The sequence below is a fragment of the Drosophila bipectinata genome, chromosome 2L, assembly GCF_030179905.1.
Source record: "Drosophila bipectinata strain 14024-0381.07 chromosome 2L, DbipHiC1v2, whole genome shotgun sequence".
In the NCBI taxonomy this organism is placed as follows: domain Eukaryota; kingdom Metazoa; phylum Arthropoda; class Insecta; order Diptera; family Drosophilidae; genus Drosophila; species Drosophila bipectinata.
Window position 1 is genome coordinate 14025080 of NC_091736.1, and position 27427 is coordinate 14052506.

General features: G+C 45.4%; 3 protein-coding genes across 11 annotated transcripts in view; 2 read left to right on the forward strand and 1 right to left on the reverse strand.

The window, feature by feature from the left end:
• The window catches only part of spir (spire type actin nucleation factor), a 38403-nt gene extending 28448 nt beyond the window's left edge, over positions 1 to 9955 (forward strand). For 2 of the 5 annotated variants that reach the window (XM_070277511.1, XM_017241496.3), the window contains exons 7-17: positions 821 to 951; positions 1171 to 1282; positions 1617 to 1794; positions 5389 to 5489; positions 5559 to 5766; positions 6900 to 6983; positions 7343 to 7488; positions 7654 to 7995; positions 8058 to 8261; positions 8322 to 8629; positions 8687 to 9955. In XM_070277511.1, coding sequence (XP_070133612.1) covers positions 821 to 951; positions 1171 to 1282; positions 1617 to 1794; positions 5389 to 5489; positions 5559 to 5766; positions 6900 to 6983; positions 7343 to 7488; positions 7654 to 7995; positions 8058 to 8261; positions 8322 to 8629; positions 8687 to 8906 — 2034 coding nt within the window. In that variant the 3' untranslated portion in view covers positions 8907 to 9955. Of the gene's footprint in view, positions 1 to 820; positions 952 to 1170; positions 1283 to 1616; positions 1795 to 3659; positions 4390 to 5388; positions 5490 to 5558; positions 5767 to 6899; positions 6984 to 7342; positions 7489 to 7653; positions 7996 to 8057; positions 8262 to 8321; positions 8630 to 8686 lie in introns of those variants that run through there. The other 3 variants (XM_070277513.1, XM_070277514.1, XM_017241500.3) reach the window with 3 other exon arrangements.
• An 87-nt stretch (positions 9956 to 10042) lies between these two features.
• Positions 10043 to 11631, reverse strand: La (La autoantigen-like). The gene is made up of 2 exons (XM_017241506.3): positions 10568 to 11631; positions 10043 to 10513 (listed from the first exon to the last, which is right to left on the reverse strand). The coding sequence occupies exons 1-2, from the start codon at positions 11543 to 11545 to the stop codon at positions 10316 to 10318; spliced, it is 1176 nt and encodes a 391-aa protein (XP_017096995.2). The 5' UTR covers positions 11546 to 11631; the 3' UTR covers positions 10043 to 10315.
• Positions 11632 to 11685: 54 nt separating this feature from the next.
• Positions 11686 to 25523, forward strand: RtGEF (Rho-type guanine nucleotide exchange factor). Of its 5 annotated transcripts, none has more exons than XM_017241502.3 (9): positions 11694 to 12135; positions 15969 to 16344; positions 16407 to 16607; positions 16810 to 17230; positions 17289 to 17528; positions 20605 to 21013; positions 21068 to 21319; positions 22346 to 23182; positions 24627 to 25523. In XM_017241502.3, exons 2-9 carry the CDS (start codon positions 16007 to 16009, stop codon positions 24818 to 24820), a joined length of 2892 nt encoding a protein of 963 aa, XP_017096991.2. In that variant the 5' UTR covers positions 11694 to 12135; positions 15969 to 16006; the 3' UTR covers positions 24821 to 25523. The 5 variants fall into 5 exon arrangements, with proteins under 5 accessions (XP_017096994.2, XP_017096991.2, XP_017096993.1 ...); XM_017241503.3 differs by lacking the exon at positions 11694 to 12135 and adding an exon at positions 14644 to 14738; XM_017241504.3 differs by lacking the exon at positions 22346 to 23182 and having other exon boundaries at positions 11699 to 12135.
• Positions 25524 to 27427: the final 1904 nt, after the last annotated feature.

The window sequence follows — 27427 nt, forward strand, 5'->3', positions numbered from 1 at the left end:
GCTGTTGTTCGAGTAATTGAAGCGTGGCGCGGCATCTTCAGCGTTTTCCCTCCTCCAGCGTTGCATATGTAAAGTATGTTGCCGATTTTGAAACGATTGTGTCAAAACATGTGCTGCCATTGATGCCTTCAGCTTCGGCTGTGGCTGTGGCTGTAATCGGACCCTATACAATACCAGATCCTAATGCCACAAGCAGCGCCGTTTTGCATGTTTAATGAGGTGACTCAAAATGCATGGCCAGCCGGCAATTGGGTTTGCCGACTGACTGCTGACAGGAACAGGAAAAGCGAATGCCGCTGAGGAAAGTGAAATTGCGGATCACTGTTACACACGATGGATATAATGGAATATGATGGATGCCCCCATCCCCATTTCCATCGCCATCCGTACTCCATTGTGTGCTAAATAGTCTTCCTGTTATCGTACATACACTCACATTACTCATACGCACAGTTAACTTGTCATGTGGCAAGTGGCAAGTGGCATGTCTCGCATTAATCAGCCAATGGATTGGATTGGCTTGGTCCATTGCGGCACTTGTTGCCGCAGCGGGAGTCTAAAAATTATTTGCTAATTAAATGAAAATAATTGCAAAAGTGAAATGCCACCTGGTGTAACTCAAAACTCCCCTTTCCTTTTTTTTTTTTGTATTTTTTGCTTTTTCAAGCACGAACTGCTGCTGTGGAGGTCCCTGCAAGTAGGTTTGGCATGTTTGTTAGGTTCTGCATGTTCTTTGTTTGTTCTGTTTTCTGTCCCCTTTGCGGATTTTGTTTGAAAGTTGGTTTGATATTAAACTGACCACACCTCTTCACTTTTACAGGCACGCTTCTGGGTGCAGGTGATCGACGAACTGCGGCGCGGTGTTCGCCTGAAGAAGAGCAACTACGAACGCACACCCATCGAGTACGAGCTGACGCCCTATGAGATACTCATGGGGGACATTCGAGCCAAGTGAGTATATTTATATTTTCTACACTATAACAGGAACAAGCCTTCAATGTCATGCCACTTTTGGGAGGTGAATCATGGCCTAATGTTTGATGGCAGTTACTTAGTTTTACAACTAAATTATCCACTATCTGTAACCGATAGTAAAAAAAAAAAGAACAATAGCCAATCCACGACGGAATTAAAAGAAATTTTCTTTATTATTTTCTTCTTTATTTTCAGAAAGTATCAGTTGCGCAAAGTGATGGTGAATGGAGATATACCGCCGCGTGTCAAGAAAGATGCCCATGCCATGATCTTGGAGTTCATCAGGTCGCGGCCTCCGCTCAGGAAGGTGTGTACCACTAAAGCCACCAATCAGAACCTCATTCCCAATCCCAATCCCACTGCCACATCATATTCCAAATCATGTAACTGCAACCAGTCAAGTACTATCGTCCAAATCACAATCAAGACCAACTGCCAACCACGGAATCCATCAAAATCCCCCTATGCCGCTTGCAGAGCGTGAATTTTTTACCCAGCGACTTTCCTTCGACAAACCCTATGATTTGACTTGACCTCACGTTATTTTTTTTGTAACGAATCCATCAAATTGTTTCTTGTTTTGAAATAAAAATTACTAGTTTCACTTGCAAACATCTAAACAAAATTATGTTTCCTTAAAGGCTTCTGAGCGGCAGTTAGGACCGCCGCGGATGTGCGAACCCTCGCCCCGAGAACAACTAATGGAATCCATCCGGAAGGGCAAGGAACTGAAGCAGATCACCCCACCGGAAGCTCCCACCCTAAGAGAGAGATGTAACTACGAAGCTCTACATTGTCTCTTAAAAAAAAAATCTTTGCGTAAGTAATGGCTACTTACACTCTATGATACTCTTACTTGACTAGTTTTCCACAAATAACAATGCAAAGCCCATTGTCGAAAGGTAACTTGTAGATTTTGCACAGTGCCTGCCAAAAATAGATGCCGCCTCTAATCTTTTGCGGGTGTCCGCTTGGGCCATCCATCGTTTTTTTTTTGGATTTGGTCTTGGTCTTTGGGTTTCTTGTGTGTGTTGTCATCGTCGATTCAAAATTTTAAACGCCAGCCGCCCATAAATTGTGGCCATATGCGCCTATATAGACAGCCGATGTCGGGGGCGGGGGTGGTACTTGGGGGAAAACTTGTTACTCGGCCAAGACTTTTCACTGCACTTGTCGCTATTGTCCGGCTGTCCCTGTCTCTCTCCTAGTTTTCATCTCTTTTCTCCTCTGGCTTGACGGTGTGTGTTTGTTTGTTCGTGTTTGCTGCATTGTTTGTTTGTTTGTTGGTTTGTGTGTGTGTGTTTGCCGGGTGCAGCGCGCATGCCAGCATAGATCAAAAAAGAGGAAAAAATTTAATTCAATAATACACTGAAAAAAGAAGGATTTACTAGCAAAGGGGCTTAAAATGGGCGTTTCCTTCCAAAATAATTTATTGACAAAACTTCAATAAAGCCTAATTAAATATATTGAAAGCTTAAAATAATTTTTTCCATATATTTTTTGTCTATAATATTTTTTTTTTATACATACATACCTCTATCCCGAATCCCCAATCCGCTTTTCTTTGGAGGAAGCGTGCAAAATTGTGACACACAAAGATAGCGACAACGCGACGACAACAACGACAGCTCCACAACAACAACAAAAATTAGAAAAAATAAAAAACATTAAAGCCAAGAAACGGCAATCACGACAACTTCACCTCAGACTGTATTTGCCATTGTTGGTTTTTCTTTTCACAGTCTGTGCCGGGAAATCTTGTTTTCCTCCAATGCGGAGATTTGGTTTCAATATTTGCAGTTGTTGGCTGTCAGAAAACTTATTCAATTTGTTAATTATTTGGGTGCAGAGCGAAATTGGGGTAAAATAGGAATAAATAACATAAATCAGTATGGAAAAGTCACTATAATACACCTCTAAAAAATATATATATAAATGTGGAAACCCATTCAGAAAAAAACACATAAAATATATGTGCCATTTAAAAGATAATAATGATCAACTTCTTCATTTTTTTTATACTATATTTGTATTTGTATTATAATTATTTCATAATTTTATAAACTCTTAGAATATCAAAATTCCTTACGTAAAAATGGCCGTGTAAAATGTAAATAAATGGCCGCTTGCAATGCACCCAAAAAAAGTGTAGCCTAACCCGTAGGCGCCTTTCAAAATGGCTTCACCCAAGATGGCTTGAATCGAAAAAAACCATTGCCTATCCAAAAGGGCACAAGTGATAATCTTTCGCAACTGAAAGCGATTTAAAAAGTGAAATTCTCAAATTGCTTTGTAAGTTGACCCCCGAGTTGACCTCGAGTTATTTTCGCTCTGTTACCAAGGCTATAATTACGGTGTCCTCAAAGGACTTGCCACGCTTACTCATCACGTGTGTGGAGCGAGTCCTTGTCACCGCCTGCACTGACTACGTCCCCACTTCAGGAGTGACGTATAAATCACTAAAGCAACAATAACAACACCAAACCACCAAACATTTGTGTGTTAAATGTCAAAACAAAGCATTTAAGCTCTCAGGGGGGGAGCCACAAACATTGCTCTTTTTCTCTCGGCTTCTCAGGTGGTTCTCTCCATTTGTCTCAGTTTCTCTCTCTCGGTGGCGGCGCATGCGCCAAACGTGTAGGAATTGGGGGCTTCGAGCTTGGACTGACAGCTGCCACATTTCTCGGGTCTCAGTTCCGCGTCGGAGCTCCAAGCGTTAAACAGCTCGTTACCACGTTGCAAGTGTCGCCTTTTTTGTTTATTTTAGAGCTTGTCTGAGTGAAATTGTAAACGAAAGCTGGCTGATTAATAGAATAAACAGAAGAGTCGTGAAATAAAAATAAAAAGAAACTGGTTTGTGGCCGATTCCGGGTGGCATAGCAACCCCCCCGTGCAACTAAAACCAAAAATAAAGAGAGTGCTCTCAACAGCAACCCAAGGGGGTGGCTTCCCTTTTTTCCGGACTTCATAGCCAGCCGGATCGATACCCTCAATGCAACCGTGTTGTGGCACACAAAAGTGAAAAGCCAACAAAGAGAAATGTGCTTCTTCTAACCGGGCTTACCCGGTCTCGCCAGAACAGTAACCTATCAGAGGACCTATCAGAGTTCCCAGGACCCAACCACATGGATGCCAAGCCAGCGAAACGCTCGACGGCAGCCTCTGTCTTCCGCTCCCATCACGTGGTCCGGGATGCCGACCTGGTGGACATAGGCAGTGATGCTTCTCTCTACTGCGGCTCTGATGGCGAGTCCACAGCCACGCCACAGTCTCAATCACAGAGCATTTCCGCTTCCCATCCTGGCCAGGATTCGGAGCAGCCGCAGCCAACACCTCGAGCAGCGCCGAGAGCAACAGCCGCCGCCAATAATCCGCCAACACCCAAACCTCGACAGGCCATCAAGTCATCAAAAGGTAGTCAGCCCCTTCACGAAAAACCCTAAATGGAAAAGCAACAAACACGTCGAACAAACAACAACATCTTAAAAAACGCTTTTTCATTGTTGAATGTGCTCCGTTTTGACCTGGTTTCAATTTCTGGTGGCATTTGTGTGGGGAAGTCGGGTGGGGGCTGTGGGGGCCAAGTAGACTTCCCCCGTAGGCAGTGTTTTGTGTTCAAGGAGCCACTGTGTGGCAACTGCAGTGGCTGCGGTAATTGCCGTCATGATATGACTTCGGCTTAAGCTTCAATCATTAGAGGCATGAAGAAATCAAGTCGAACTCGGGTATTTTTTGATGGGGAAGTGGTAATGCTCTTTCTAACAGATTTATAAACTTAGAAGCCTTGTACATAATCTTTTAAAGCGTTTTCTTAGCTTTAAAACCAAGATAAGACCCCTTCCTTCCTGGCTAAAACCATAGCATTACAAACTTCGTGTTATACCCCCCGGCAAAAGGTTAAAGTTGGGTCACAGCGTATAGCCCCCAGTGGGCAGTTGCCAGACGGATCACGTAGTGGTTATTATAGGGCCAGGCCATAAAGTATCTTTGGATGAAACAACTTTTCCGCTGCAGATACTCTCTGCAAAAAGTTCCCAGGCATTGTGCAACGCCTCGCGGAGTGGGTTTCATAAGTAGAACCATTAAGTGCGTTGGGTTTAACGGCTTTTATGGACTAGTCTAACGCCTTTAAAAAAACCAAACAAAAAGACTATAAAAAATGAAGAAAATAATAATGTAAAGGCGCTGACAACTGGAGACTTCAATGGAACCGAGAATAGAGTCATGTCAACTCTAATTGCACAATGAGTGAACAAAAAAAGGGGTATCTTATAAGATGGGGACCTCTTACCCAGGGCCTGCCTACTCCATTACTCAACGATATTCATTAGATAATCTAATCAAGCTGTATTTTCCCATAACTTTTACTTTCGAGCCAAAGATTTATTGTTTCTTTGATCTATTTTTTCCAAGTACTCGCAGAAAAATCGTACTACCCAGTGCTTCCAAGTGCAAATTCCACGTTGTCACGATCCCGACAGCGGCTCATCAAAGTGGATTTCTCAAAGTTTCAGGTAAGACCTATCTATGAGGAAATATTTTCAAAAATGTTGTACTAATTTTTGTTTTTGTAATTTCCCAAGGACGATGAGCCCTTCTGTGATGAATCAAGCATTAGTAGCTCCCACTCCACAGCGGCCACCCTCCACCATCAGCGTCTGCACCTGGCCGAGATGCATCGCTACTCGCAGCCCAAGATGCCCCCGTACCCGATTGGTGGCTACATGGTGCCCAGCCAGGCGCATCATGATAGCCAGGCGACGGCGTCGCTGATGCGGCCCAGACGCACAAGTGAGTATCCGATTCTATCTGGCGATTGGGCAATATCTATATCTATATATCTAAAACCCACACGGGCACTTTGGTGGCACTAGATCTCAAAAGCACAAAGTATAAAGTCGGGTTTTTTGTAACTTGAGATTTTGGTTAAGAATTTATCTGAGAATATATAGATGGTTTTCAAAGGGCTATAATCTAGAATAGAAAAACCCTTCATTCTTAATGCTTTTTAAATTAAAATTCTTTATCAAAAATTATTCAATTAAAGCCTTTCTCTAGCTTATATAATTTAATTTGTTTATCCGCTCAAAGATGTACCACTTTTACCAAAAGTTTACTTAATGCTTTCGCTGTTGACGGAAATAAAATTATTACCATTTAGGGCTAAGACGAAACCGGTTTAATTTGTGCTTTAGCTTCAAGCCATGGCCAAGCCATTGCCAAAAAAAAAAACAGATCTATTTGTATATTTTGCTTTAAATCGCAAACAGGAAGTTGCAGTGCAATGCATCTCTCCGTCTGTGATATGGTTTTAGTTTATTTTATATTTTTAATTTATTTTTATTTCTTACTTTTTTCCTTTCCTTCCACTACCAACAATAAAACAAAACACTTAATTTTTGCAAAAGGTATTTGATCGTTTTTCTGTGAACACAATGCTAACTTGTATCGATCTAATAATTTTTATGATTTTGTAAAACGTCACGAGGGCCCCAGAGTATAGTTTCCAAAAACACCGCCAATAATCTAAAGTTTGGTGTGGGCTGAGCTAACAACAAAAAAATGGAAAGAATTAAAAATATTTAAATTGGCGATCGGTTAAGGAGGCACTTACGCACACCCCCACACACAAATATACAACAACAAAGAAATCTCGAAATATTTTGTAAAAATAAAAAAATATCAAGTAAAAGTAGAAATAAAATGAAAGTCTACAATAATTTGCTTTCTAGTATTATTTTTATGGCACTTAGTAGATTATTATTTTGGTACTAACTTGATTTTTCGGTTGCTTTATGATATTTTCCCAAAAATAATATATTTTTAACTTTGCCATATGAATTACGCTTAAAAAAATATTAAAAAATTGAAACCAAAAAACGAACAAATTATATGCTGCCTAAAAAATAAAATAATAATAAAAGTGGAGCCAGCGAAGCAGGCGCCACCCGAAGAGCCATCCTTCACGGAGGACGAGTACCACAGATTCTACGACACGGCCTTGGAATGTAAATATTTTCTAAAAACTATAGAAAATAATAATGCATTGCCATTTTGCATGATTGTACCTCATATATTGGATATCAAATTTGCATATCAAAGTCTGTCAGTCACGCCCATTAAATGCAACGCCCTTAAGAGCATATACATCCAAGACCCTGCTTGCTTTAAAAATAAAACTACATGACCCTGCTGCAGTCGACACATTTAACATTTATCCACTTTAACGACACTCGTACCCACCGTTCTTACCACCTACACCACTCCCTAACCCTTGTCTGTTCTCGTACTTGCATATGGAATTACTCATCCGCAGTGTTGGCCCCGAACTAACTGTGATGTGCCCTCTGTTCCATTTCTTTCCCAGCTTACGACCTGGCCACTCAGTGCGAGTCGAGGCGCGCCTCCACGCGCCGCCACACCATCGTGGGCTGTCAGAGCAATCTGGACGAGACGCACTCAATGCCGCCCACGCGGCCGGAATCGCGTCAATCCGATGACGTCAGCAAGGAGGTAAGACCATCGGGCATTATAATAAAGTTTTTATGTTTAGTAGATATGTCATTTGATGGATGGAAAAGATGGAATGATGTTTATCAAGTAAACACATTTTAAAAAGTTTTCTAAACTCTTATAATCTGCAAGATTAATGATTAAGTATCCCCTTTCCCATTCCAGCCATCCAAGCGAAGCCCCATGGAACAAACAAATCCAACCACAGACGAGGCCAGTTCAACATCCTCCCTTGGCCCATGGAACAAGTCCTTCATGGACAAACAGACCTGGATGGAACGGGGGGACGATCGCCTGTCCGTCACGCTGGCGGAGATCGTTCACATCCGTTCCGTCATGACCAAGGCGGAGCTGGAGGGCCTGCCGATGGACGTGCGCGTCAAGGAGGATGTTGAAAAGCGTCGCGTCTGCTTCCTGTGTCTGCGCACCCGTTTCTCCTTCTTTGGACCCTGGGGCATCCAGTGCAAGCTTTGCCAGCGTACAGTCTGCGCGAAGTGTTACACCAAGGTAAGGACCACTTTTAGGGATTAAGATTTGGAAAATCATCTATAGAATTATCCACCTTTTAGATGCGAATTCCTTCGGAGCATTTCCGGAATGTGCCCCTCGTGCTGATCTCACCATCGCTGCTGTCCAGCCCGGCCAGCTCGAGCACACCCTCACCCTCCCATCATGCCCATCAGGCGCACTCGTCCTCGACGGGGAACATTGTGGATGACCAGTTTCCCAAGTCCCTGATCGAGCGTCTTCTGCGATCCGAGTCAGATAGAAAGGTAAACTAATATTATTTTAATTATTTAAAGAGAAAGCTTATAATATTCATTCCACTTCAGACTCGCAGCACTGTGGGCAGTGCCCCATCCTCACCCAAGCACCAAAGATCAAACATGAGCACGCCGGGCATCAGCGTGGGACCCGGAGCCTCGGCCGCCCATGCCACTGGCCAGGCGGTGGAGGCGTTGCACGACCAGGCGGCCATGTCGGCCTCCTACTCGGCGGCAATGCGACCCTCTGGCGTTCACCAGCATCAGAAGCAGCACTACAACAACGCCATGTCCCGGAGCATGGAGGGACCCCGGAGTCTGCCCGTGCACAGCCCTGCATATCGACCGCTTTCCAACAACAGCACCTTGGAAAGAAAGTGAGTATCTGCCGAGGACCTTACTTCCAAATACTTATATCTCTCTATGATCTGTAGATCCCGCTTCTCGAGGGGCTTCAACCTGTTCTCCTCGGGCAGCCACCTGGCCCAGACCCCGGAACAGAAGGAGAACCTGCGGGGCGAGCAGGTGACTGTGTGCAACGACTGCCAGGGCTTGGTCAACGAGATCACCAGCTCTGTGAAGCAGAAGCGCAGCTCCGCCCGGAACCGAACCATACAGAATCTCACCCTGGATCTGACGCCCGTCTGGAAGTAGGCGGGTGGACTCCCCCCCGCTGGAGGAGGAGGAGGAGCAGTGCGTTCAAAGGCCATAAGAGATTTGCGTTTTGGGGTTCTTACGACTGACATTACCACTTACTCGATCAATTCATTAACCAAAAACGGACTTTTCTTGATAACTGACTGGATTGGCCAACGGAGTTCTTAACGGCATTTTGTATTATGCATTTTTTTGTGACTTTTTTATGGCTTTTGCAACGCACTCTAAACAATTAGGATAATAAAAAGGATAAAAGATGTAAATGTTAGACTAGTGAATATATAAGATGAAACGAAATACTGAATTCCTGGCTGAAGCTTTGTATATTTCTGCCGGCTACAGAGAGAAAGATATCCGCTTGATCGCACCCCACCATATACTTATATATATATATAGAAGGAAGATAACTGTACACATCGCTATACATTATACTATATCGTTGTTTATAATTGTTTAATTTATGCGTAAATGTTGAATAAGTACATGTACTCGTAACCCCCCTATATCTTCGTATATCAGCTTGTGCTCTCGATAAGGCATTAGCAATGATATCACTCGTATATTTGAGATGAAAACTCCCCAGTTTTCGGTTCAGAGATTGAATTTCGGATTAGAACATTATGAGTGGAGAGTGTTGTGACCTTTTGTGCTTGCACAGATCGGATTAATTGTTTACTTTTCGTAAAGTTATCGTTTTGTTTCCCCCATTAACTACCCACGTCAATGTATAACGCAAGAACTACTTAGTTAATAGCTCAATTTAATTTTAATCGCAGTTGCAATGCAACCACCTATTTCTGTTTAGTTCGAATAGTTTTAATTATTCCCCCCCCATATAAGCATAAGTGACCTCAATATAATTGTACAAGATGATACTGATACTGATGATGATGCAAAGCGAAGACCCTTAACAAATCAATAATTATACATACTATATAGTTTTGTAGTTTTGAACAAAAATTCTCTTATTTTCCTGTTATTGTAAATGCATTTAAATACTTGTAATTTATCAAAGTAACATTAAAGTTTTATGCTTTTAAGTTCAATTATTTTGCTATGATTTAACACCCATCCCCACACACCCAACACACAACACACAAAGAAATCGAAAATACACAAAACAGCAATAAAAATTAATGAAATCATAATCATAGTCTTTATTTGTGGCTTTCTATTTAAGGAAACAAAATAGTCTTCTATGTTTAATAAATTAAAAGTATATCTCGTTCACTATGTAACAGACTATACATATTTCATGGGAGAAACGATTAATTCGTCAACTACAAGAAAGCAATACGAGTTTCATATAATGTTACAGCTTAATGCTAAGTCAACTAGATCTACCGAGTAACAGCTGAGCAGGATCCACTGCCAGGAAGAGGACTCGGGCTACCGAGGATTTGGCCTTACTCCCGACGCCCCTTCTTGCTGTTGTGCTTGTGATCGCCGCCGCCTTGACGCTTGCGATTGTTGAAGCGCTTGCCCTTGTTGCGGACAAAGTCGCGTCGCTTCTTCATGAACTCGACGGCCTTGTCCAGGAACTCCTTCTCCTCCTCTTCGTTGGCCTTGCGCAGCGTGAGAGATACCTCATCGTTCAACTTGAGCTGTGAGTTAAGGAGTTAGTTTCAGTTTTTAATAAATGGTGTTTTATGACCTACCTTGCCCTCCTCCACCTTGGCAATGTATTTCTCGGCCGCATCCGCTTCAGTCAATCGCACAGATCCCTTAGTGTCGCCCTTGCTGAACTCAATAAAGGCGATTTCAAAGTCTGCGACTTTCTCAAAGGCCTCGCGGATCTCCTCGCGAGTAGCAGTCTCTGGCGCTCCCTCAAAGACAACGATGGCGTTCTTGGGCAGCTCGATTGGTGGCTCCACCTTGGCCGCCTCCTTCTTGTTCTTGCGCTTCTCGTTCTTCTGGGCATACTCCTCCTGCTTCTCCTTCAGGTAGTCCACCTGCCACTTGCGCAGCAGCTCCCGCTCCTTGTACACGATTTTGTCCTGTGCGAGGAAGGCTGTGGCCTGGTCCTTGGTTTCGAAGGTGAGGAAAATGCTGCCCTTGAACTTGTACGACTTGGTGGGCTTGTCGTAGTGCTTTCGCATCGTGATGTTAACCACTTTGTCGTAGCTGGCGAAGAAGTCTAACAGCTCGGACATCTGCGACTCAAGGGGGAAGCCCTTGGCGTATGTGGTGCGCTCCTGGATCTCCTTGCGGCGCTCCTCGTTGTGCTCGGGGATGGGACGCTCTGGGTGGCGGCGCAGACTCTGCTTGTCCTCGCTTATCTGGATCAGACCCTCTTCGGATTTGTTCAGAGCCGCCACAATCTCGTCAATGTCGGTGGACAGAGAAGCCAGCCGCTTGAAGGTAATCAGCACGGAGAAAGGAACCCAGCCATCTTCGCTCTTGCCAATCTGCTCGCGCAGGAACTTGTCCCGGTTGAGATTCGCATCGCCAAAGTAGTACTCAACCTGCCGGATTATGGCGCGCTCCTGCTTAGAGAAGTCGGTGCCCTCGTCGGCGGCCGGAGCCGGTTCCTTCTGGGTATCGCCATTCTTGGTCTCGGGCTCAGCGACGGGCACATCGGCAGGAGGAGCCTGCTCCTTTACCTCAACACTGGGGGCAGCAGCAACGTCGGCCATCGTAGTAATCGTATTTAACGCAAAAACCAAGAAATCAACGTGCGAACACAAACACGTGTGCGATGGCAAGAACGTTTTCCAGCACTCGCAAGCTTCTTAACCAGCACTGCTATCGATAACTGAGGAATATCGATAGATGAGATGGGGCTATCGCAGGACGTCCACCTCTAGTCAGTTTTCTATTTTGGTCCGTTCGCTGTTTTATTTATGTTTGCCATGTTAGAAAAAATTAATTGATAGTGCTTAAAGAGGTAGACAGAGGCCCCAAGTGCGCTCCGAGCGGGATTGCCTCGAAAAAACCAAAAACGCGGCGCAGCCCCAAGGCGAAAGTTTAAATCGCAACGGAAATGGAAAATCGTGCAGTTTCCACTTGCAATAAATAGTGAAAAAGTGTGCTTCTCGGTATCTCGGGGGTATTTAACTCAATTGTGTATATAATTGAGAGTGTAATATAGCTGGGGAGCGGCCAAGAAAACGAGTGGGCGTCGGAGAAGCCACTATTACTCACTTTTCTATTTCTGCTCGCCGAACGACAACGAACAACAACAAACAGAGCAACAAATGTTTGTTAAACAGCTCCCAGCTGAAAGGTGAGTGGCTCTTTGCGGAGCAGACAGATTGGCTGGAGGATGACTCAGGTTCTGCCCCCCCCTTTGAACTATGGGGTTCAGTGGCATTGGCCAATACCTCTGCCCTACCAGTGCCACCCTCTGCCTATGATGCGTCATCCAAGTGGAGCGGATCTCTAACCAGCAGACACAGTGGCACCTCGCTAAGTGAGAAGTGCAGGGCATATAGGTTCTGGAGTTACAATATCATAGTTACACTGTAAAACCACATAGTTTATATTGACTTTTCACGTATTTTTATTAATTTATGGTCCACAAATGGCGATAATTAACTAATCAAACAAATATTTAAGCTCTTTAGGATCGAGGTGTAAATATACAATTGTGTGGAGACAGTTTATCTGATAAGATCACCTCTTATCTGTAGAGGTTGCTCTGTATTTTAATAAATTTGTTGCCCAACTTCCTCACTCATTTTTTTTCGGGAAGTCTCCAATGCGCCGTCTCCAAGGAGGTGCCCGACTCCGTCTGCATAATCCATTGGGTCAATAGCGAGGCACCCCCGACCACATAGCATCAGCCATCCATAGCCCAGACCACGTTTCCTCCACCCAGCCAACAAAGAGCCTTCTTTCTTCTTCCAGAGCCATTCGCTGTGAAAATAAACTGCACTTCTAGCTAGAAAATAAAGAGGCAACCACCCAAGCTCCCTCGGTGGATGTTGCAGGCCAACAAGCATCATTACCCAAACATTTTTGAACTCTTGCCAAAAGAGAATTCTTTTCAGGCAGTGGGGGTTTTGTATTATTTACATTTGAGGTCTCTAGATGGAAGGCTTAAAGGAGGCAATGGTTTCAGGTAAAACTTTAAATAAAAACTAGCTATCTAAAGGTTCTTGATTAGTTTTCTTAGACTTACCGCTGCTGACCTCGTTTACCATCAGGAGAGAGAACTTCAAACAACAAAGTCCAATCAAATCAAATTATGAACTCCCACTCGCTCACCTCTTTTCTGGGTCGTATCTGTGGGCTGACACATCCGACAACTTCCTCCCTCGACAACTCTACCAACTCTGCTGCCTCAAGCTATAAATACGACAAAGCAATTAAATTATATTATGTCTATATATTCCACTGGCTGGGGGTGAGGAAATGCATCTCAAGTGACTGCAGCCAGTAAATCTCGATATTGACACATTGAAGGGGCATTGAGTGCAGTGGGATGGCTGATGGGAGGGCCAGGAGGTGCCTCTACGATCCGGCCGTGACGAGATATTGCCGGTTATAGAACTGCATAAATTTGGTTTTGTCTTTTCGGCTAAAAATTGTTTTTATTTTGGTGTGACTTTCGTGACTTTGTGGCCCGAAAAAGCAAAACAATAACAATGCTGCCACTCGCTTTTCTTTCGATTTTTGTTTACATTTTCCCCGAGAATCCCGAAAATAAACACAATCTTCTCTGGCTTTTCCCCTCCTAAGATCGTCAAATTGCGCATTTCCGGAAGCCGTAGGACATTTCATTTGATTTCTGCCTTTAGTGACAGATCGTTAATATCCGAGAGAGAGTGAGCGCGAGCGTGGGCTGTATCTATATCTGTGTATCTCAGAGTGTGTATGTTTGAGTTGCATCTATAGCTCATAGTCGGCGCCATGTGCAAGCTTTAATGAATTAATTAAATTTTGGTGCGGTGGCAGCTTTTGGCTTTGAAAGCATTCATTCCGCTGGGGTGCATCTTTGTATCTTTGTATCTCTGACCTCTGATGGCTTCATGATGGTTGCAGCCACGGCCTGCCTGCCACCTACGGAAATTTGATTGTTGCCGGCCATGGACTTAAAGTGTGTTTCAGGGTTATATGAGGGGATATAGGAATAACTTTTTTTTAAATAAAATTCTACCTCAAAAATATTGTTTTCTAGAACATTTCCTGTGATTTATTATAAATATTTTTTTTATTACCAGACCCAGAGCCACTAAAAGCCACAATGTCAGGTTATTACTCAAATATCATACATATGTGTGTCTTGGGAATTGGGATTTCTTGAAAACCACATTCCATGGGCATTCATGAATCATAGTTGTATGTTTTTAAGAAACTGAACGGAACAGGTGAGGTTTTTGCGAAAATAATTCAACAACTAGGAGTATATAAGTATTTAATATTTTTATATTATTATTTCTTTTTTCAAAACACAAAAGAAAGGCACACATCTCTTTCCAAAGACGAAGGAATGCCGGTGTCGCCTATTTCTCAATGAAAATTAAGATACAGTCCCCCCCATTTTGGAAACTGTCTGGCCGAGATGCATATATATTTTCCTTGTTGTCTTTTGTCATATCTCTGTTGATTTTTCGTGAAAATATATAGCGATATATCCGCCAGATATACATATGTATGTATGAGGATCTACGTCGATGGACGAGTCTCTCACGTTCTGCCCAGATCCCCCCCCAAAAAGTGACAGAGAGCCACTTTCGGATGTTGTGGAAAATTCGGCTGCCATTTGTCGCCAGTTCTCAGCATCAGTCTCAGTATTTCTGTATTCTGTCGTGTGGTGGCCAGTTTTGCCAAAGCAATGAGCGCGTGCGGTGCAGAATCGTCGGAAAACGCCAACTTTTCGTACAAGTATATATCAGTATATATATATATCGAGTATATATATAAGCGACAATTTAGAGGCATTTTTATATGCGTGTGTGCAACCAAAACGTGACCTTGCCTCCAACGAACCGAATTCCTACGGAAATCTTCTGATTAATCTTGACAACTCGGCGTGTGTGCTGCATGCCCCCAAAAAGTGCTCTCTATAGACCAGATTCCCTTTCCTGCCATATGGGAGCTCCGATATGATTTATATATTTTTATTTTTATTTTTAGTAGCCGCCCAGCGGAATGATGTTTTTTTGGGCAAAATAAATACTTTCTAGTCATATTTTTGCGTTTACTCATTGCAGCCATATAGCAGAATAGACCAGAAATGTGATTAATCTTCTAAAAATATATCCATAGAGGAATAAGAGATCTACAAAGTGAGCTTAATGGATTCATAAACACTTTTTAGTGACCAAACTGGGTGTTCTAGTTCGACAATAGCTTTGCTAGTTGACTAATCACCTGCAAACGTGTACCTGTGCAACAGAAAAAAATTTATAAATAATTTATCAGCAAAAAAAAATAATGACAGAAAGGTCTGATAACAAGGTTTGCAATTGGGGTTTGGTGGCGACAAGGTTGGGCTGGGAAATGTTGGAGTGGAAAAGTATAGAAACCCTAGAGAACCCCCTCTCCAAAGACCTTCCTTCATAAGGAAGTGCTGTCATCCATTTAAGAATTTTACGATAAACATAAATACCCATCGATGGCCGAGCATGTTGGCGCAATTATAGAGATATAGCTATAGAGCTATAGCTGATCTCTTAAAGAATTGTTCCAACAGACCATAAAAAATCGGACACGATCGTTGTTTATGATTTATCTGCTGGCTGCTTTTATGGCCCTAAATGAAATGTTATTCTTTCGCAATTTCAAGCTGTGGCACTAATGGCTGCTTGGTGACCTTGGCCATCGTCTTCCAGGCCAGTGCCAGTGCCAGTGGCAGTGGGGTGGGGGTGAGGAGGTGCCAGAAAAATGTCAAGAAACTTGCGCACGCCTTCTCGACAAACCCGAACAGATGTTTTCAAAATGTTTTCTTTTCGGGCCATAATAATTATGTTTTGGCTAATGCCAAATAGCCAATGGAATTCCAAACGAGCCACGCCAATGATGAGCAAATTGCAGTGATGCGTAGGATGGCATGTGCTTCCATTCAGACTGGCTGGTATTTCAAGTTCAACCTCGTGTTTCTGATCGTTTCAGTTGAAGAAATCTAGAGCGGACCTGTGACAGCGCCGACAATGGAGCAGCCACTGGTGGTGCAGGCAGAGTACTCCTTCATGGGCAGCAACAACGATGAGCTGTGCTTCCAGAAGGGCGACATCATCACGGTGACCCAGCGCGAGGACGGCGGCTGGTGGGAGGGAACACTCAACGACAAGACTGGCTGGTTCCCCAGCAACTATGTCAACGAATGCAAAGGCCAGCTGCCCCTGGCAGAGACCATCCGGCCGCCGGAGGAGATCCAGGAGTATCGCTCGGTGGTCCTCAAAGATCTCCTCGACTCGGAGCGGGCGCATGTGGCCGAGCTGCAGGGCCTACTCGAGAACTTCCTGGAGCCCATGCAACAGACACAGATGTAAGTACGGGGGGAGTCTTATTTTTGAAAAATATTTACTTAGAAAGTGGTTTCCCTTGCAGACTCAGCCAGGACGAGTATGCCCAGCTGATGTGCAACTTTGTGGAGATTGTGCGCACCCACGAGGAGCTGCTCATCCAGATCGAGGAGTGCAACGACCGGGTGGGCAAGCTCTTCCTCACCAGTGCCCCGCTGATGAAGAAGGTACACCAGGCCTACTGTGCCTCCCACCCCAAGGCCATAGTTATCCTGGACAAGTACAAGTGAGTCTTTATAGGCCTTTCGAGAAATTCCTACACCCACACTATTAGAAAGCTTTTTCCCACCAAAAGTCTATAAATATTCCCAGTCTTTTATTGAAAGATTTAAATTATTGGTCTTCCTTATTTCTAAAGATATATTTCATTCAAAAAAGATACATATTTTAAAGATACATATTCTAAAGATACATATATTCCTCCCCAGAGATGATCTTGAAAAGTATATGGAAAGGCAGGGAGCAGCCACACCGGGCCTACTAGTGCTCACCACCGGCCTCTCGAAGCCTTTCCGCCGTCTGGACAAGTACTCGGCCATGCTGCAAGAGCTGGAGCGGCACATGGAGAGCAGCCACCCCGATCGCGGTGACACCCAACGCAGTGTAGCCGTCTACAAGGACATAGCGGCCACCTGCTCGGCCACACGACGCCAAAAGGAGCTCGAGTTACAGGTGCTGACAGGGCCAGTGCGAGGCTGGCAAGGTCAGGAGCTGAGCACCCTCGGCGACATCATACACATGGGCAGTGTGGCGGTGGGAGCCGACCACCGTGATCGGTACTTTGTACTCTTCCCACAGACCCTGCTCTTCCTGAGCGTCAGTCAGCGCATGAGTGCCTTCATCTATGAGGTTTGTCTTTAAGGATGGTCCTTAAAGAGAGCTTGTACTCACAATCCACCCTTTCCAGGGCAAACTACCTCTGACTGGGATCATTGTTAACCGCCTGGAGGACACGGATGCCATTAAAAACGCCTTCGAGATCAGCAGCCCCCTGATAGATCGCATTGTGGCCGTCTGCCAGGGACCCAACGAGGCCAACAAGTGGGTGGAGCTGCTGAACGCCAACAATCCCACCCTGCCGATGGGCATCAAGCGCCAGCTGAGCAACCTGAGCAACTCCTCGCTGGGCCACCTGAACGCCTCCCACGTAAGTAGTTCACTTTTCAATGTTATCCCTCGATTACACTTCAGTTTTGGCCACAAAATCATATATAACCTTGACGCGAGCAGCTGAGCCAGCACCTGGATTCGCGCGGCTACTGCACGCGGTTCTCGCTCTGCGCCTACTACTCCAGTCCACCTGTCCAGGCGCCTCCCCTGCGCTTGACCCTGCCGCCCAAGAACTATCCGCCCACGGCGCCGTACGCCAACCTGAGCGCCCACTTTGCCAGGCTGGTGAAGGGCGGTGGCCTCCGGAGTGCCATCGTGAAGATGCTCCTCTATCCGCAGGCTCGCCAGAGCATTGATCTCAAGCGGATAGCGTTGCGGAAGAAGCGGTGCCACAAGGCCGCGGCCAAGCTGAAGAACCTCAATGGCAATCAGGACTCGGGGCAGTCGGAGCTGGAGCGGCAGGACGCCATTGAGCTGCCCACCGACTCGGAGAGCTACGAGGATGACTTCGAGGACGGGGACTTTCTGCATTCCTGTGACTCGGATCCGTTTGAGTATGTCCAGTTCTACCAGAACAAGCGTAACGATTCCATGTGCAACTCCACGGGCACCTTTGTTGACCATGGCACGGCTGCCAGGCGGCACTGCTCCTCCATTAATCTCATCAAGCTGGACTCTGTAGACCCGGATGAAGTGTTGGCACAGAACGAACTCAAGAAGGAGTCTCTTGTCATTGGTTCCAGGGCTCTGAGAGCCTTGGCCCACAAATCCCTCAATCGAAATTCCAGCGTGCACACCTCCACGGCCACCTTGGAGCTGGGGACTGGCGGCAGCATCACCAACCGCGTGGAGGAGGAGGAGGAAGAGGAGGAACCAGTTGGGAAGATGCAGCCATCCTTTTCGCTTCAACAGCAGAGCTCCGATGCCAGTTCCATGTATGCAGCGCGGTTGGGCGGAGCCTTCACCGCCTGCGAGAACCTGGCCAGCATGCCGGACGATCTCAGCCGGGAACCGGGCGGCCAGGAGCCGGCACAGCCCCTCCCAGCCTCTCCGACAGAACGCCACAGCATGCCCAGCATTTTTGTGGGCAACCGCTTCAATGTCAGCAAGAACACGGAGGTGTACGTGCCCACCTGGCGGGATCGCCAGGAGATGCAGAACCAGAGTGTGGATGCTGGGCAGCTGGACGAGGAGGAGGAGCTGCACTCCAGTTCCATGGACCTGCCTGCCGCCTGTCGCACTGCCCCGGATAAGCTCCAAGCAGAGTTGCTGTACAATTACGAGGAGGTGATGCACAATCCCCTGAAGCTGCAGCGGGAGGCCACTCCCTTCCAGGGCCACCATCTCAACTCGGACAAGCGGGTGTCCCACAAGAGCGACAGTCCCTCGACGGGCAATCCCAAGCCGGACTCGAGTGCAGCCCTCCGAAGCAGTTCCACCACCGAACTCTGCATCGAGACTGCCTCCAAGAAGCGAAACCCACCGCCGGAGAGGAGTAGAGACTCCATCCGGCGCTGCATAAGCTACCAGTTCCTGCAGATGTCCAATCGCCCAGCTCCACCTCCGCCACCCCCACGACGCGACAAAGACCTGCACCTGGACACCAAATGCCGCTGCTGTGAGAGCTCCCAGTGCCCCAGTCCGCGCTCCAGTGACAGTGGAATGGCTGGCAGCTGCACCATCACCTCGCCAGATCCCCCCAATCCAGAGGCATACTTCCCACTGACCGAAACCGGCCAGGATATGCTGGACAATGTGGAGCCGGAGCGATTCGATGTGTGTGGCATGTTCAGGGAAAAGTTCCTGACCCCAGAGGCCACGCAGGATGAGGAAGTGGGGCCTCCGGAGGAGAAAGAGGAGCACCAACCGCTGCCGGAAGAGCCCACCACTCCCACCAACCGCAAGGAGGACTCCCCCTGCATTAGTTCCGCCCAAGTGCAGGTCAATTCCAGGAGTATATTCCTGCCCTCCAGCTCGAGCATGGACGAAACCCACCGCAATCCGAACTCCAATGATCTCCTCTTCAGCTCCAGCTCCACGGACCGTCTGGGGCAGCAGGAAACCTTCCGCTCTGGCATGTATGCCCACTGGTGGAAGAAGGAGCGCCTTCCACCGGAGGTGGTGCGCGGCATAGCCCATGCCTACAACAAGAGCCTGACCTCCAAGGACTCGAAGGACTCGGGATCCGTGTGCTCCAGCTGCTACTGTTCGCTGGGGGCGGGAGGGTATAGCGAGGGCGCTCTGTACTGTTCCATTTGTGCAGATTTCTATGGCGGAAGCACCACCAGTACCACAAACACCACAACGACCACCTCCAGCTGCCCGCTGTGTAGCGAGGATGAGGGCATGATAGCCTCCAGCCACGACTCGTCCTCGCTGGAATGTGCCATATGTGCGGGCCGTGTTGCTTCGACGGCCGAAGAAGGCAAGCAAACCGAACTGAGACGCCGGCCAGGTGGCCTGGCCAGTGGAGACTCCTCCTCGACCGGACACGGGCGGTGTTCAGGTGTCCAGGTGGCCTGGCCGGCGGGCGTTTGTTCCGTGCACGTGTTCCGTTTAATTGTTTTGTAAATTCGTTATGCTCTCTCATGTTCCTCGCAAATTCGGCCAAAAACAGCAGCACGTCCAAAAGATGCATTGCTTCCCACATCATCACATCCTTGACTAACCCCCAAAGCGAAATCATTGTTGGCTTGACACTCAAGAAGATAATACCACGTTTACACAAAACTATACTTTGGATACTAATGTCCTTAAAGTGGAGGTATCCTTAGAAGAAGGCTAAACGATTTACAAAACACACTCGACTCGAATATTAAACAGAAAACTGGAAAATTCAAAATTTCAAAAAAAAAAAACAAACGCATTCGATTCGATTTGCTTGCTGCGCTTTGCTGGCTGCAGGACATGCCTGAAGGACTCGCCTCCTGCCTCCTGCCGCTGTACGTTGTTCTTGTTATTCCCGCCAACTAAGAGACTCGACGATCATAAAACTAACTTTAACTTGAAATTGTTTCGATTTTTCTTCTTAAATGCCTTGAAATTATTTGAAATTAATTTTAAAAATCTATTCTTCAATAAAATATTTAATAATTCTTTTATTTTCCTTGCAGATGTCGCCACCAACGAGCCACAGCATGCTGCTGCCACCGGGCGTCCGTCCGCCAACGACGCCATCCAACATACCGGGCAGCGGCAACAGCGGGAGCAACAGCCACCAGGGCTCACCGGCCACCAACTCGATGTCACAACACAAACGGAGCCAGTCGTTCAACCACCATCTCAGCTACAATCAGTACACGCCCACTCAGCCTCCACCACATCATCTGCATCCACCACAACCACCAAGTCTGCCAAGTCATCTGGGGCCGGTCGTCCCCAGATTAAGTTCAGTCCAGACACCAAACAGCAAGACAGCAGCTCCAGTCACGGGGTCAGCCATGGACGGCAGTCCAGCGGCGCTTCAGGCAGCAGCAGCAGCGGCACAGGGGGGGCCAAACGCAAGGAAAGGAAGCACAAAGGGTGAGTTTGCCATTTAGTACCTGTAACTAAACTAAACTAATCTGATATCCTTAGCTAACTGGACCATCAGTTGCCTGCGTCCTACGCCGCCATTGCGGCCCAGTTTGTTGAAGGCCACCAGCGGTTCGGGTAGTGGCAGCAGCGGTGGTGGAGGTGGCGGTGGCAGCAGCTCCGGCAACGCCCTGGCCAGCTACTGCAGCGGCCGGAAGAACCAGCCCACCTACGAGGAGGACGCCCTGGTGCTGAGGGTCTTTGAGGCGTACTGTGCCGCCTACCAGAACAGCGCCCGGAACACCATCCACTCGGGTAAGTGGAAACGGCCATCCCAGCTGTGCTACCTCTAGCCGTAAGGACATGTCCATGTTATCCTTCGAGACTCAAGTTCCGATTATCATTTGCTGAAGAAACAAAAACCAAAAAAAAAATAAGCTGAAAATTGTTAGCCAAATTGCTTTATTCACACCCCCACACACACCCACACAGCTGTTCAATCCTCACACCCACACTGACACACATTTAGGCCAAGTTAATTGTCCAAAAGCTGCTACAATCAGACCATTTATCATTTTGTTGGTTTGGTTTCTGTTCGAATTCATGGTTTATTCATTTTTAACAAAAGTTGCAACTAAGAAAGAGAGTTTTCCAAATTAAAACGAGCTAATATTGTACTAGGCTTAGTCCAAGAATTAACTTTAAGCTTACGAATTGTTAACCGATTACCAAAATTATGTTTAAGAGAAAAGATACGTTTTTAAGTTGTACGATTGGCAGTTCTAAAATTCTGTAAGGCAGCCACTGATTTGTAAACCCCATTGATTGTATCACGATATGGATTTAATCTATTTTGTTTCTTAATTTAAATAAATATTTTATTTGTTATCTTTTAGTTTAATTTACCACCCCCTCCTTGCTGTTGACTCCCCATAGACACATCCATTATAGAGGCTTTTCCATCTAATCACTAGTCTTAAGACATCACCATTGTTAAGGGTCTTTGGTTATTTGGCTAACTCATCCTATCATACTAACTGGTTCTCATTGGTGGGAGATAATGTCGTACATGTACTGTTTGGATCTGGATTATGGAGTGTATATTAGTTTGGCTTTCCCCCCTACATTTGGTGTCCTCATCCCTGGCTTGATTACCTCCTGCCACCTTTGGCTTTTCATTTTGTGTTTTTTTTTTTTGGTCCACCTGTTGTTGCCGTTGATGTTGTTGTTGTCGTTGGTATTTCGTTTTCCGTTTCCGTTTCTTCAAAATCTCTTCATTTTTCTCTCTCTCTCTTTTTGCAACCACAACCCGAATCCGATCTGACACGATCTACTATATAGCCTTGCAACCCTGGACTCCGTGTCTGCCCATCCGCGGTGGCAAGCTGAAAACGAGCAAAACCTTCTCAACCTCCAATCCCCAGCTGCCGATTATAGCCGGCAGCGCCTCACCCTACCTCACTCAGCAACAGCAGCAGCACCACCACCATCCTCAGCAGCAACATCTGCAGCAGCCACACCTGCAGCACCACCACCAGTCCCGTCAACACTCTGCCGGCAGCCTGAACTCCTCGTTCATTTGGCGCGAGGCCAGTCCCAACAATTTCAACTTGTACTCCAGCTCGGTTTCGTCCTCGCTGAACGCCACGCCCGCCCAGAGGTACTCCCTCACTGGGGCCACCATCAAGGACTACCAGCGTGCCCTGTCCGAAGAGAGGGCCACCCGGAAGTCCCTGAATCGCCTGAAGAGCGGCTTTGGTTCCGGCTACGACAATGTCTGCACTTCTCCACTGCTGCCCCGGAAAAACAAGCCCACCCCTAAGCTGGTGGCCCAGCAGAGCTACCAGAGATCCTCCGGAAACACCACGACCATCGTCAAGCCGAACCCCGCAGGACATCCAGGACTGTACGACAGGCGACTGAACCGCTCCTTTGAAACCGCCTCCACCTCGCATCGCTATGCCGGCTACGGAGCCGGTTACCTGATGAACTGCGGTGGAGCGCTGAGGACCAGTACGCTCCAGAGGAGCACGCCCCAGCTGGCTGGCGGGGAGCGATCGGATGACAGTGACGTGGAGCGGGAACTGCTACGAGGAAATGGGACCGGAGGAGCCCTACCAGGAAATCTGGAGCTAAATGCCGACGGAAGCAAGCGGCAGTCGGGCAGCTGGTGTTGCGGTAATTTTGTGATGAAACAATGGCGAAAAATCAACCATCTTTGAGTCGGGGGTATCGCGGGTCGCATCAGATCATCAGTCATCCGCATCCGTATCTGCATTTGCATCTGCATACCGCATATCGCATACCGCATCGCCGCCAGCTGCTCCAGCTTCAGATACAAAGATACAAAACGCAGATGCTTTGCTTTGAATGCGCTGCCCTGAGTGTGCAAATATTTTGATCATTTTTATTATTAGTTTTATTCTATTGGCTGCGCAAAGCTTTCAATGCCACAAGCCTTAGATTCTAGACCATCGAACTAAGTGTAATATCTATTAAAAAATGACACATAATTTGTATCCTGTTCGATGGTACAAACTATTTGCCAGTCTTAGCCTTAAGCTGCGCCTTGATGTGACTAGGCATGGAAATGGACCAAGCTGCCCTCTGTTAGAAAAAAGACAAATATTAAATATTGATTTCCGGGCAGCTTGGCCATTTCTATTGCCTCTAGACTTTAGACTAAAACTTAGAACTTGTTTATTGCCTTTCGGAGCGTGCTTATACTGTTTTTTATACAAACTATTCTATAATCTGTAATAATGTAACCTTACGAAAAGACTTGGCGAACAGAGACTAGTTCTTTAGATGCTATTTTTGTTGGTTTTTTGATAGACGATGCTTGCCACTTGAAGTGCAACTGCAGCTGGTCCCTTTATAGGTTTAGTTCTGCAGGGCAGCCAAACGAACTCGAGGGCTTTTAATCTCCGTCCACGGCTTTGAAATTCAATAGATGTCGATAGACTTTAGATGCTCAGTTGCCATTAGCTGGATCCTGTTTCTAGTTTTGTGTCCAAGGACCTTCGCCTGCCTAGCAAGCAATCTGTAATCAAAGTTGTACGCTTTAAATGTTAGTCAGCAACTAAATCAAAGTAACTTACTGTACTGTACTGTTGGATATGAAAACAATATTATTTTGTAAGTGTTTTTGTGAAAACGTCTAACCAAATGAACTACTATATTATAATCTACTATTAACCAGTTTATACGTTTGTACGATAATTGAATTTATGGCAGAAGGAGTTAACTCAATGAATTGCTAAATCGAAGAAAGAACAATGAATAAAATCCTTTACAAGATGAATTCTTCCTTGTTTGTCTGTGTGGTTTGTTGTGTATTTTGTTGTTAAATAACCTAGTAATATAGTTCTATTTCAAAGATTCCCCTAGATAAGTCGATTTTTTCAAGACCTGTAGTATTGCTCTTGAAGATATATGTATGTTTACCAGCAGCTGTATTTTAAGTTCTTTAGCTTAAAGTATTTTTTTTTTCACATAAACATTTAATCACCTAGCTCCATTATTTCATGAATATTTCACACACAACACTAACATATTCTCTGTTCACTTTTCTTTTTTAAAAAAACACTCCTTAAAAACACTAAAACGAAACTGACAACAGGCCTGGAAAACGAGGACATGACACCCACGCTGCGACAGCTCTGGACCGCCATCCGGCAGATGCAGCAGGACATGTCCCAGATCAAGCTCCAGATCAACGAGGAGCGAGCCCTGAGGGCGGACCTCCAGCAGCTCCTGATGCAGCACCTGGAGACGAGCAGTGTGAGCAGCGGAGCCAACACTCCCAAGTGCTGACTATGCAAATGATCAACGAGAAGGCAGCTAGGATCAAGGAGCCATTAGCCAACGAAACCCGCCGCTGCTTTTAGCTTTAACCTTTATAAGATACTTTACTTTGCATCTCTCCGAGGGGTCAGTGGGTCAATTTCCCAAAAAAAGTAAAAGCAAAAAGAAATCTATCTACAAATGGACTTTATAAAAATCATATATGGAATGTATTTATCAAACTCGATTTAAAAATAGAACGTGCATGTATATTTGTGAGACGACAATATGCCGACTAGGTGTGTGAGATCTATAAAACTATGTGACTATAACTTATATCTGGCCTGTTACCAATTTTATTCTTTTGCCACAAACTCTTGTTTGACTTTTAAGCCGTAACCAGCCCATCTGATTATTTATAATGATTTAGATTAGCACAAGATGCTTAGACTCTACTTAGCCTTAGTTTTAAACTAGTTTACGATGTTGCCGCCAAACCCTGCAACTCTCAAATGCTGCTTTGTGTAAGTTATGATTATAGTTAGTCCCAGTTTTGATCTTAACTTTTGATGTTTGAGTTTGGTTTAACACTAGTTCAAAATTCATAGCAAAATCTGACGATAATGTGCCAATATTTTTAGTGATTTGCAAGAAGGAAAGAAAACATCGCTCAAAAAAGTTGTATTTACGTATTATATCTAGAACATGTAATGGATAATATATAAAGAAAATTTACTCACTGGCTTTTATTCTTGTTCAATGGTAATTAAGATTGAAATCGGAATGGAACACATCAAGAAAATCAAGAACGCCTAACGATACAACAAGTGTAAACAATGCATAACCGCTATCGTTTGTCTGACAATTTTTGCTGAATAATTCGGAATGCCTGGGGATTTTTCTGCTCTGCTTCCTGCCAACTTTATAAAGAGTTACTTGGATATACATGTATGCATGTATGTATAGAGGAAACCCATGTCGGACTGGCAAACATAATGAGATTGCAATCAGTCAGCGGCAACAGAAACGGCAACTCGGCAAAGGCAACGGCGGCAGATGGCGACAAATGAGCAACAAACCACGTCAAGACCGAGACACAATGTTGGCAAAACAATTTTAGTGTGTCAGTAAGGATTTGAGAACAATGCAGGCTGGTTGTCTGGTCTTGGTCTTGGTCTCGGAATGTGTCACTTCCACTTCCTCCTGCGGCCGGGTTGCCTGCATTGCCGGGTTTGCGGGAAAAAACTTTGGACTGGCATTTTGTACTTTGTGGTTAGACGACGGATGCAAAGGCTTGCGGAAGTTTTCGCATGCAATCTTGGCTGAAATACCACCCCCCCTCAATCCCCTTCTCTACTGAGTCTACTCCCCATTTCACTGTCATTACTTTTCCCGGCTTGTTGTTAAAATTTATTGCAGCTGCTTAACTAAACGATTAGATATTGTGGCACCTCAGCCCTGGGCTGCAACTTGGCTCTGGCTTTAATGACAATCATTAGCGCTCCGCTCGGGCCTGTCTTGTTTTTCATATTTTCCAACCATTAGATTATTAATAATTAGCAATTACCAATGGCTGGCCTGGCAATTTATCAAGGCCTGTGCAGGCAGAGAAAGAGGATGCTGTTCAAGGTGGTCTTTAAGGTTTAAGACACCCATCAAACGAAGTCCATGAAAAGATAATTACAGAAATTCATTACTTAGCTATGTACTTATTTTTTCTTTCTGAAAGTATTTGCATTTTAAAGGTTAGTAAAATATTTATTTAAATATTAATGGCTTGCTTTCTAACTTTTATAACCAAATGGGTTTATTGGGTTCTCTTCTTAGCGAGTTGCAAGAACATTCGAAAAGTACTAACATATTTATGTCTATTTTACTAATTGGTTGTCTGTTTAATTATATTTATAATCGAATGAATAGATTCAAGTTTTCTTCAAGCTTTATTGCTGCATGTATTACCACTAAAGGTAGTAAACCTGTATTTATGGCTTCATTTTCTGCCCGTGTAGCCTGCCATCAGCTTTTCCGTCCTCCTGATGGAACCACCAAAATAATAGAGTTGATTGCACCGCCGGGTAGGGAAAATTAAACTGGATCTGATCCAGAACTAACCGACTTGGTCGGATGCTGCTGCAGCATCCTAAAGTCTAAATAGACCAACACATATAACCATACCTAGATAATCCACTTGGATGCCAAACAGTTAGAGCTAACCCATTTCCAACCCATGAATTTCAGCCCAGTCATTGCCAACCGAGTTCCATCTGCGACTCTTGTGCGGCTTGTGGCAGCCCCTTGTGCCTCTGATTTGAAATGGAAATTATAACTCCAAACCGCAATCAGAGCACTGAATATGCATGTATCGTGGCCTGTGTGTTATGGCCTGTCTAATTTGGCTTAATCATGGTTATTATTCGCTGGCACGTAGACAAACAGATATCTCATTCAATATGTGATACCTGATATCTACGCAAAAATAAACAATTAATTGTGGTTTCTGTTTGTGAACTTGGTATGGATTTTACTTTTCATTTGCAGGAGAAAGGTGCTTGGCTGACTATCCCCTCTTCCATTTAGCATGTAAATTATTGTAAATTACTCCTAATTGTGGTTGGCAGCTCTTCAATTAATTTCTCG

Excerpts from the sequence above, each read along its gene's own strand:
- RtGEF (XM_017241505.3), top strand. The coding sequence starts at position 16,007 with ATGGAGCAGCCACTGGTGGTGCAGGCAGAGTACTCCTTCATGGGCAGC. Across the intron at positions 17,231-17,288 it reads TGAGTGCCTTCATCTATGAG|GGCAAACTACCTCTGACTGG; the intron begins GTTTGTCTTTAA and ends CACCCTTTCCAG. Across the intron at positions 19,917-20,604 it reads TGCTTCGACGGCCGAAGAAG|ATGTCGCCACCAACGAGCCA; the intron begins GCAAGCAAACCG and ends TTTTCCTTGCAG.
- La (XM_017241506.3), bottom strand. The coding sequence starts at position 11,545 with ATGGCCGACGTTGCTGCTGCCCCCAGTGTTGAGGTAAAGGAGCAGGCT. Across the intron at positions 10,514-10,567 it reads CCAAGGTGGAGGAGGGCAAG|CTCAAGTTGAACGATGAGGT; the intron begins GTAGGTCATAAA and ends CTTAACTCACAG.